This window comes from Pseudopipra pipra, chromosome 3 (assembly GCF_036250125.1).
Source record: "Pseudopipra pipra isolate bDixPip1 chromosome 3, bDixPip1.hap1, whole genome shotgun sequence".
In the NCBI taxonomy this organism is placed as follows: Eukaryota; Metazoa; Chordata; class Aves; order Passeriformes; family Pipridae; genus Pseudopipra; species Pseudopipra pipra.
Window position 1 is genome coordinate 102,452,591 of NC_087551.1, and position 11,625 is coordinate 102,464,215.

At 37.7% G+C, this 11,625-nt stretch overlaps 1 protein-coding gene across 5 annotated transcripts in view; it reads left to right on the forward strand.

Moving 5' to 3' along the window:
- The window catches only part of GREB1 (growth regulating estrogen receptor binding 1), a 95,052-nt gene extending 83,733 nt beyond the window's left edge, over positions 1 to 11,319 (forward strand). For all 5 annotated transcript variants that reach the window (XM_064650535.1, XM_064650534.1, XM_064650536.1 and 2 more), the window contains 7 exons: positions 676 to 880; positions 1,683 to 1,857; positions 2,821 to 3,039; positions 5,329 to 5,464; positions 6,009 to 6,209; positions 7,795 to 7,933; positions 9,592 to 11,319. In XM_064650535.1, coding sequence (XP_064506605.1) covers positions 676 to 880; positions 1,683 to 1,857; positions 2,821 to 3,039; positions 5,329 to 5,464; positions 6,009 to 6,209; positions 7,795 to 7,933; positions 9,592 to 9,755 — 1,239 coding nt within the window. In that variant the 3' untranslated portion in view covers positions 9,756 to 11,319. The remainder of the gene's footprint in view (positions 1 to 675; positions 881 to 1,682; positions 1,858 to 2,820; positions 3,040 to 5,328; positions 5,465 to 6,008; positions 6,210 to 7,794; positions 7,934 to 9,591) is intronic.
- The last annotated feature ends 306 nt before the right edge of the window (positions 11,320 to 11,625 follow it).

The following is an 11,625-nucleotide window of genomic DNA, read 5'->3' on the forward strand; positions in this document are numbered from 1 at the left end:
GCTGGGGGATATATACCTATATTATTAAATCATTATAAAATGTTTTTCTTGATCTACTTTTCATGAACTCCACTGGCATCAAGTCCACCATTTTGTGGTTTGGCAGTTTTAAATCTGGAGTGCTTAATTGTGAGGACTTTAGCGAGTCTCTGTAAAGAGGCACACTTTCATTCTGAGTCTTTAATGACCTTGGTAGGAACCAGGCTAAAAACAGTTTCCCAGACTGGAACAGTCCTGGATATCTGTAGAAACAGGGCTTTTACTGTACTACCAAGCTTGGAAACACCCAGTGAGTTTCAATGCCTTCAAGTTTAGGAGCTGGCCAGTCAGAAGACTTTTGGAATAAGGTGTTTCTTACTGTCTTATGTCATATGGAGCTAAATCCTTTTCCAGATCTAGCCTCCAGGTCCCTGTGCACTTGGCAGGTCAAGGTTAGCAGTCCTGTCCACTCCACCACACTCTCAAATAAGTCAAATAAGTCAAATAAGCTAAGTGATTGAGTTTTCTTTTTTCCAAGCTCTTACAAAAGTTGTTTATTTTCCTACCAAGGTAATTTAAAATGCATGAGTTTGTACAGTGACAGTGAATCTGATTTATTCTCCTGAAGACTCTGTTTCTCTTTCTCTTTTCTCTCTCCAGGTTAATACAGAAACTCACACTTCTTTTTACTTACAGAGTGAAGATTACATAAAAAGCCCCACTTTTACTCCCACCACTGGTCGTCATGAACATGGACTTTTCAATTTATATCATGCAATGGATGGAGCCAGTCATTTGCATGTTTTAGTTGTTAAGGAATATGAAATGGCCATATATAAGAAGTATTGGCCCAACCACATCATGCTTGTTCTTCCAAGCATTTTCAACAGTGCAGGAGTAGGTAAGCATAACAAAAAGTTCTAAGAAACGTGGACACTCGACCTGAACCCTTGAGGTGTTGTTAATCAACAGTGAAATGTAGATATACACCTTGTAACGAGCATGTCTGATCTGGAGATTTGGATTCTCTTTGGAGACAGTGGGTCACAGCTGAAGATGAAATTCACTTAATCCAGGTCACCTAAAGCAAGCTTGATGAATTGCACCCTAGAAATACTTACTCTCTTCTATGGACTTTAAAAGAAGTTGAGGGTGTTAACACAGATGGAGTAACTGACTGTTTCCTTGTGGAAATAAGTTATGTACTATTTGCATGGGCAGTGATGCACTGATTAGGTACATCCTTTAGGTAGGTTCTGCCAATATAACATCTGTGAAATATTCAGCCTTTTTTTTGTGCTGCTGGAACAACTTATACACAGCAGTAGTGACAAAAATTAAAAGCAGATCATTAGGGAAAATTCTCCGTGTCATTCAGCTGGTCAGTCAGCATTTCTAGCTGTTTGCACTAAGAGATGCTAGTGGACCCAAATATCTGTTGGGTAAAAAGAATTAGTCACTAAACCCTTAAGACACTAGCAAAAAAGTCAGAGTTCATTTTGCATGTGCCTCAGTGTGGTTCTGTAAGTCACTTTCTTGGCAAATGACAAAGTAAATTGGCTCTGGGGAGTGTTGGGGTGTTAAAATCTTCAGAGTGGTTTATACCCTTGTCTGCAGAAATGCTCACTTCAAAAGGCTTTCAAATTAAATGCTAACAATTTCTGCCCCTATTTTTAATCTGATGGTTATGTCCTTGGTTTCAGGTGCTGCACACTTCCTGATAAAAGAGTTGTCTTATCATAACCTGGAGCTCGAACGAAATAGGCAGGAGGAGCTGGGCATAAAACCCCAGGATATTTGGCCTTTCATTGTCATTTCAGATGACTCCTGTGTTATGTGGAATGCGGTGGAAGTTGATTGTTCAGGAGACAGGAAGAGGTAAATAGAGTAATACATGCTTTTTCAGCTGATCTTTTTTAACATTTCACTGCATATGATTTTGAAATTATGTTTGATATACTGCAACTTTTACCTTGTACAAGCAGAGAATTATATCTGCCTAAGGAGAGTAGATATCCTAAATATCTGCCTTTGCATTGTACATAATGTAGTGCTTTTTATTTAGCCTGCTTTTCATTTCTGTCCCTTCAAGATTTACGTGCCCTGCAGCCGTTATTGTTTTGATTGACACTGGTTCAAGCTACAGTTACTTGGAATGCAGATTTCAGACTCTATAAGCATTCCCTTATACACTGGACAAGCATGGACATTCACATGTACATTTTTCACCAGATTTTTCTAAGGAAGCTAGAAGACAATTCTGTGCAAATTGTGCAACTGATTTCCTGTGGCTCTTTCATCAGTCTCAGTCTGTGTGGCTCCTTTATGAGTTCCCCAAATCCCCAAACTAGTATTTTTGTTTTCATTACTTGGGAACATTGTACTAGGTATTTTTATCTATTCCCAGAATGGTGCTATGCAGGATTTACAGCAAACGTTCAGAGAGAATGAAACTCAGTGAAAACTGAGATTTATGGACTCTAGGAGTGGACTAGAAGGATCTCAATACTTTGTGCTTAAGTTATGTCACAAAGTCAGCAACCCTCCCAGATTCATTAGAATATTATCTAGGTAACTTTAAAAGCTTATATATCTGAGTGAATATTTTGAAAGATCTAGACTAAGTTTCAGATCTGTCATACCAGTCCCCACCACATAAGCACCAGTTAATTTTAAGTTTTAAATAGAGAGACAAAAAAATGCAGTAAACTAAGACAACACTGGAGTTATCTACTGGATATCATAACAACTTTTGACTGTTAATAATTGCTCTTCAGCTGAATGAGGTTCTGAATGTTCTCTATATACTTTAAAATTAACACATTTTCATAATTATTGTAGTGACTATACGTGGACTGAAAGGAATGTTTCCTTGAAGCAAATTCTACAACATATTGAAGCAACTCCCAATGTTACTCATTATGCCTTAATTGGGATGAGAAAATGGTCCAGTAAAACAAACAGTGCTGAGATCAAGGAACCGTTCTCCTGCTGCCATGTGCATGATTTCATTATGCTGAATGTGGATCTGACACAGAATGTACAGTATAACCAGAACAGGTAAGTGAATCTGCAGCACCTTTTGAATAGAGATAATGAACCAAGTAAATTTTTACAATGAACCAAGAATTTTTACAAAAGCTCTTGGTTTTTTAGGGAGGTTGTGAATGACATGCAGACAGATTTTGTTTTCTTGCTAGTGATCCTTCCCAGGTTGCCAGAAGTTGAAAAAAAGACAATAATTTCCATAGTTCCAAATAAAACAGTCATATTGGAATTACAGGGTAGATATACTCAGCAGTGTGCCCTGAATTATTGGTTGACTCCAAGTGACCTTTTGGTGAACACTTTACTTCCTCTCCTGCCCACTTATGTGCACTCCCTTCCAAACAAAACAGGGATGTATGGCTGAATGGTGCATAACCAAGTCTTGTTCTAACATATAGCTGGGCTTTTTACCCTGAGTAGCACAACACTGGAGTGCACCACATGTGTGCTCATCAGAAAAATCAGAAGAAAAGCATAAATAAATCCTGTTGACGTTGGTGGTTGTTTCTCACATTCAGCTGTCTCAGAAATCCCACTTTTTCATTTATTGTGCCACATAAGACATATCTGATTATAATTTTGTCACACACAGCATCACCACAGTTACCAGAACAGTATTCACTAGGTACATCATCTCACAGAATTTTACTGATCTGTGTGAAATAGACTGTGGTTTTGGCCCCACTTTTGGGGGACAAGAATTTATTACAACAGAATGAAGTATATGTCACTAGAATGGAATTCACTTGTCTAAAGATGGTCTTTAGGCAACTCAGAATATGCAGATGATGTCCATATGGGGCTGGCAGGTCTGACATGAAAGCTACATGTGTTTTTCTGTAAGCTAAGTGGGACACCTCAGGTAATCTAAAATGGCTCTACACATCTTGACTTAGGTAACTGAACATCAGTCACTGTGCTTCTCAGAAGAATTCTTCTAACTCAGGAAGATACCTTTTGAAGTCCAAGTTTGCTTGGGACTGCAGGGAAGCATTCTGCTTTCATTATTCTGTGGATAAACAGATGATCTGTATTTCCATTGTCACCAGCCTGACAGTTTAAAACAGCATTTTAAACTTGCTCCCATGTGTCTCCTAGTACAGAACTATGCTCCCAGGCTGCCTAACCGTATTGCCTTATGAAGCATTATGAAGGGCTAGGGGAGACAATGACAATAAAGCAAAGTGATATGAGTAGAGGCAGCAATGTTAAAATGTCAGGAATGCCAGATCACACCACCCATTTCCTGCCTGTTTCTTTAAACCACATGTGCCTCATCCTAATCCTCTGTGTGGGTGCTGTTGAGCCTGAAGTATCGTATGACATTCCAAGCTTGGGCTGGCAAGGAAAAAGGTATATTTTAAAACACAGAGACACTGACAGTCAGGGATACAAAATAGCCATGTAGGTAGATATTGCTAAGATCAAAGACAATTTTTTAAAACCCTATAATTAAATGCCATGTTTCTCACTGATATCAACTGTTGCACTAATTGCTCAACTCTCTTAAATTAATGCCCTGGATGTCAATCCAATGGTTCTGCACATCATCCTGTTTCCTTTCAAAATGGAGAACCACATCTGAATTTTCCAAAGACAAGAGTATTTGAATTTAGTAAAAATTTTAGGAGTTTACCTTTTATTCTCTCCATCATAATCTTTGAATGGGTCAGATTTAGATCATGGATGTTGGCCTCATTCTGCTTAATTTATTCCTATGTCTCAACAGTTCTCTTGTATTAAGAAAAGACTCCTTGTCTTCAAATAGTTTTCATCTCTAACATAAAATGGCATTATTTCTGTAGAGGCACACTGAAAAAATTACCGGATATTTGTATTCGGATGGCAAAATGAGTAGTCAGATACTTATGTGCATTTGACAAAGCAAATGTAGGGCCTCGTCCATTTCTTTGGAAGTTGAAGAAATTAATTTCCTTGACCTTATTTGGGGTAGTAACCTATGTAGCAATTTTCTATGACTGCATTATTGTAGTAAAAGGTAAAGAAAATGTTTTAACTCCTAGGTATTTTCCTGACAATTTACTGCCTTTCCACTTTATGTTTGTGGTTCTTTCCCTCCCTAAGTGCTTCCCTCCCTCATTCTGATCTTCTTGAACTCATTCTAGCCTAGTTTATTTTTACAAAGCTGAAGCCTCTTTCCCTGACTGGTAGGCACTGGTGGAGGGTCAGTGTGTTTGACACCTGTCCCTTCTAGGGTGTTGATCAGACCTTGAGTGCTTGTATTTGTCAGCGTGTTACAAGAAACATTCCTCTGACCTGCTGTGATTTTATTCTTTCCAGATTTACATGTGATGATGTTGACTTCAACTTGCGTGTCCACAGTGCTGGCCTTCTCATCTGTCGGTTCAATCACTTCAATGTGATGAAAAAGCAAATTGCAGTAGGAGGACAACGATCCTTCCACATAAAGTCCAAGGTGGGAACTAAGACCTCTGATTCATTGTTGTTAAAATTCTGTTTTCCTTTTTTGTACCTTTTATCCAGGAGACCTGAGGTATTTTGGTGCATTTACTGTTGCCAGTAATGGGGTATGCCTGCCATGTAGGGCTTTTTTTAGTTATTTATTTATGAAATCCGCAATATTCTCGTCAAAAATGCACCTGTCTGTAATAATTTTCCTTTAAAAATTATTAAAAACACCCAAGTGTCTCATTATGGTCCAAGTAACCATTCACTGTGTGTTTTTTATCTACAGCTATTGAATTGCTCATCTTCATGTGACTTCATATGTAGGAGTACTTTGAGTTCAAAGAAGAAACTTCAAAGACTACAAATACAAATACAATTCTATGACTGTCTGAAACTTTTCTGATGGCAGACATTTTTGGCTGAACGATTTTGCTTGTTATATAGATTTTAGATTTTTAGGGTAGAGATATGTTTTATACAAACCAAAATTCAGAAAAGTACAACTTGACTGACCAAGATTGATCTGTACCAGAAATATTTTTTTCTCATAGGTATCTGACACTCCAGTTTCAATCTCCCCTGCTCAGTACATTTGTGCTCCTGACAGCAAGCACACCTTCTTGGCAGCACCTGCTCAGTTGCTCCTTGAAAAGTACCTCCAGTATCACAGCCATCGCTTCTTCCCTCTCTCATTGAAGAATTATAGCCATCCAGTGCTATCTGTGGACTGTTACCTTAACTTAGGACCACAGGTACTGAACAAAATAATCTTCAAGCAGCTCTAGAAATTTATAGGGTATGTTTTGGATGGGTTTGCTGATGCATTCCTTAATAAGAGTTATACAGCCTTTGAAGAATTAGGTATTAGATTCCTATAATGTTAAAATCAAATTCTTAGTCCCATAGAGATATTGTCAGTCTTTAATGAAAGTACATGTGATATGGTCTGTGGATTATATTAGATTTTGAATTATTACAGAGCACATTTTTCCTTAAGAAGTATTTTCTCAATCTGCTATAATTTGTCTCTTTCTACAGCAAATTTTTTCCATAAGAGGGTTTTACAAACACTAGCTAACCCTTAGAAAGCACTTTAAACAATGTTTTAGTTTACTTTTGAGTGATAGCTGAGCAGAGAAGCAAATACCAAAAAACCAGTCAGAATGGCAGAAGCTGACATTAGATCTCAGGAGCTGTTCACTTCCTCTGATGAGTTTGAATATAAAGCCAAGGTCATACTTCAACTCAAATGTAGGTTGAATAGAAGTAGAAGTGTGATACTAAGATGGTGTTGTTCATGAGAGAGAAACTGTTTTTACCTCTTCATCTGACTTGAAAACTAAATGAAGCTCAGTTTTGCTGGGTTTACTAAACTTCTTTACCAAAGTAGCTGTGTAATGAGCTTCCCATATATGGTGCTCCCAGAACATCTTGAACTATATCTTTTCATTTTCTTTCTGGCTAAGCTCTTACAGGCCTATGTTCCCACCATATTTAGGAAACAAACTATGGAAGGCTGTTGTACTGTTACTGTCTTCCTCCATTGCATACTTTCAGTTCTAACCCATTCAGCACATGAAATGAGTTCAGTTTGGTTCTGGAATTGTTACCTGAGCTGGAATATGATACAATAGGATTGAAGGAATATGGAATAGACATAGTGGGGCAGAGTCTCAGTTGCTGTGGTTCAACCTTCCTCCACTGAATAAGGCTGATTTATGCCAAATGAGGATCTGCCCCATCTATGTAGTACAGTGGCACTTTGGAAGCAAAGTCCTGTGTGGAAGGTTCCTTAATTCAAATTTTTAAATCCTGAAACAGTGCTATAAATATTCCCAGTTCTTAGTGGATGTTGAGAGTAGCCATAAAAACAAACTATACAAGAGGAAACCTTGTGCATTCATGTATATGCCCAACTCTACTGACTTGAGTAATCCCATTGGAATGAAAATTGGAATTTATAAAGGTTCTTTTCATGTCTGACTGCATAGTTACTGTATTTACTCATATAAATAAAATTTGCTGGGCAGGTCACAGCATTATGGTTGTGGGGAGCTAGAGTTACTGCAGCTTTCAAACTATCACATATAAACCTCATGATAATAATAGTAATAAATAGTAGCAACTAATATATATTTATGAATAGTGCTTTATATATATTTGTAATAAGTAGAGGGATGTTTTGGAAGGAACCATACATCTCACAATATTTGGAGTTGGAAAGCAAGTCTGAATTTGAATCAGCTGAAAATACTGGAAGCTTGATATCAAGTCTTAGCTTTATATAGAAGCTTGAAAAATGTTGATTTTTTTTTTTTCCCAACCTCTCCCAATCAGATTGCAGTTTGCTATGTGAGTTCTCGGCCTCATTCTCTGAACATCAGTTCCTCTGGTTTGACGTTCAGTGGTCTCCTGCTGTACCTCTGTGACTCCTTTGTTGTAGCTAGCTTTTTGAAGAAGTTTCATTTTCTTAAAGGTGAGCTGCAATAACTTTATTGCAAAGAATTAGATGACAGGATGTCTGGGAACCTGGGGAAAGTCCATTTTATATGAAAATATCTATACATATATATGTATATGCATGTATTCATATTTGTATTTATATGACCCACCCAACTTTGATGCTTGATCATGCTGGCTCTGCACTGTAGTAAGCTGGTATATAACAGTGCTATAAATTCTGCAGATTTCTAAGTGGGGAGGAATATTGGATCCATATCATTGTATCTAGTGTACATACACAACTCCTTACTTTATGTTTGAAAACCGAGTATTGAAGGTTTTTGCAGGAACCATTTACCTATTATGTTCTTCCAGATTTTATAATTTGTGATGGAAAATGGGTGATGGACAATCCTCTATCAAAATCTATTTACTATTTTTGGAAATAGATGCTGGCTCATTTAAAATTTATTCCCAATAACCAATTTCTTCATGTAATTCTAATGATGGTGTATAGCAGTGGAGACAACTAACTTCCACTTGGATTTCAGGCAGTCACATTGCAGACTTCTTTTGTATCATTCTGCTACTATCGTAGGCATTTAGTGCTCTGGGGATTTGTTTCACTCACAGGTATAACTGTCACTGGAAGAAAAACACTGTGGTTAGTGCCTCTTGAAACATGCAGAGTTGTTATGAACTGCTGTGTTCTCTGTTGCAGGTGACACAGGGGCTATCAGTCAGTCTTATTTTGCATAAACCAGGCAATTTTTATAGCATGTAGCACAAAATATATTTGCTTTGGGATTTCTCCATCTCCCCTGGCAGTTTACTTGATTTTCGAACCTGCCACATAAGCACTAGAAACCACATGACTGTCAGTCTTGTTTCTTTTTAATTACATTCATAGCTTTTTTTTTTTTTGTCTTGGGCATTTACACTTACCTCACTGTCTCTCATTCAGATTACCGAATGCTGTTGAGGTAATTATTTCCTCTTAATTGAGCATTTTTCTCAGAATCCAGGAAGCCACACAAGCAAGTTAAAATGGTATCAGCATGTCAGTCGGGGTAGTTGATATTGATTAAAATTGATATTATTATAAAACCTGATCTTTTTTACTTGGGCATTGCCTATGTCCATAGCCATACAGGTTCTTTGTTACCAGTACATTAGCTTATCAATCTGAAAAACAATAAAAGTTAATGATTAGTTTTAAGGACATATTTAGACCACTTCTGGCCAGCAAAGCACAAAGAGCTTAGTCAGCTATCACAGCGATTGACTTGTGTGTTTTGCTGAGTGAGGGTTTCACTCAACAAAGGTAGTGATCAGAAGGACTAAAACAGGAATGGATTTAGGGCTTTATCTTGTTTGCTGCCAGGACACATCACCACCTCCTTAGACCTAGGTGTTCTACCCTTCCTTACCCTGAAGAGTAGGGGAAGTACTATTAGTCCTGTTTACTAGGTGGATACTAGGTACCTCAGGTTACACAAGAAGATCTTGACAAACAGGGAGCTGAACATGGCTCTCCTCAGTCCTACCGGAGCAGCTTAATTTTCTCCCAAGCCTATTTGTAACTACTGATGTGAAAGTGGTGGAGTTCTACATGCCAAAGGGTGGTGGGAGCTGGGTGATCTGAGAATGAAGGGGATACTCATGTGAGTTTCTTTTTAACTGTTTGCTTAGGTGCCACCCTGTGTGTGATTTGTCAGGACCGCAATTCTCTTCGCCAGACTGTTGTCCGGCTGGAGCTGGAAGATGAATGGCAGTTCCGACTGCGGGATGAATTCCAGACTGCCAATGCAAAAGAGGACAGACCACTTTTCTTCCTCACTGGACGACATATTTAAATGAAAAGAGACACACTTCCTGAATGATACAGGAGACTAACTGCCGTTATCTTATGAAATTACTTTTGAGAGGCTCTGCTTTCTGAACAGAAAGAGGGTTGTTTTCCATGGTTTATTAGAATGATATATAATCAGACAATTTAAGCTTATATTTCCAATCTTTAAGTGACTTTTCTAATTTAATTGTCTGATGGAAGTCATTCCCAGTTTCTGAGAGAGACACAGAGATTTACTACTCCACATGGTGGAAATCATTTTGGATCAGAAGCGAGGTCAATGAGTGCACTTCTATGACAAAAAAGACCAATGCAAGTTCATAAGGAAAAGTTTTAGAAAACTTTTTGTATGTTCCAGAAATAGGAAATGTAAATTTAGGAGCAGATTTTGGTTTACAAATCTTATTTATCTAACAGTTGGCACAGGGCAACAGGAGTTGTTACAGTTTTGTAGTATATTCTACTGATTGATCCAGGTAGGATTTTTATATGAAGATTTGTAAAGTATATTTCTTTAATAGTAGGAACTCAGTTGGAGCTTTATTTTTTGGAATAGTTGCCACACTGGATAGTTTTACCATGCAGGACCCTTGGAATAGAAGCATAGTAATATGTCTGGTTTTATTAGCATAAGGAAGAGAGTTAAGAAGGTAGATGTTAAAATGAGATCTGAACATTTAAACCTGAAACTGTTATTAACTTGAGTAACTGAAGACATCAAATGATAAGACTGATCTGCAAGTGATTTATTACATCTAGAACAGTGGTGGTTTGTGACTGAATTGTTGAACTGACTGCAGATTTCAAGCTGGGCCCAGTGCACTCAGGAAAGCAGATGAGACGGTTCTAAAACACTCCCAATACACTTTCCGGGGATATTTTCTTGCCAAGGTGCCTCAAAGGAGTGGGAAAATGGCGATTACATTGCTGAGAAATTCATGTGAAAATCTAAAAAGATGTTCTAGAATGGCACCAGGCATCACAATATTTCATATGCTCTGAATGTGAAATCAGCGATCACCGTCTTTGTCTAGTTTTTGGAAATACTGTCTAAGTTGCAAACTTTCTGTTTGTCTGTATAGAATCAGTGTTAACTTCACTCAGTTGAGGTGTAGGAAGGATGGGCATGGACATTGCTAGTTAATATTTGGGCTGGCCTTTCTTGCTGGATACGCCAGTGAGTGGATCATTGATTTTATAGTGATGAAATGCTATCAGGTTGCTGAGCCCGTTAAAATACTGTCCTTGAAACACAGACATCAGTATGATTACGCCAAAGAGGTCATTTAGGTTCATTTGCAGAGAAAATGTAAGTTGTATAAGTTTGAGAGACGTGGATTGCTACCTACAAGGTAACTGCTAGCAATCAGTGTGTTTCTATATATCATTGTCCTTGCTTCAGAGTGAGAATTCACTTTAAGTTTTGGGAAGGAAGGTAAGCATTGTCCTATGTAAATAGTATTACCTGTTCAGTTTTCAGCAGTTGATTAGTTAATTTAAACTTTTTTAAAGAAGTGTGGCATTTATGTCTAATCCATCCTTTATAAATAAAGTTCATGCTGCATGGACATCTGTCTCGGTGATTTACAGGACCAACAAAAGTACACTTTTGTAGTGGGAAAAAAAAAGTAAAAGGATTGGTTAAAAGGAGTTAATATAATTAAGCAATGACATGAAATGATCAAGAGAAAATACAGTACTGCTTAATGGCCTACAGCATACCACAGCCTCAAACATATAAGAGTTTTTGCAGGAACTCAGATCTAAAGACAGTGGGTTGAAATCTCCTTTCCTGTAACCAAATATTTAAACAACTTATACCAAGTGTCTGTTAACTTTTCCTGTGTTTTAGATCTGAGATTTGCTTTGCCAGT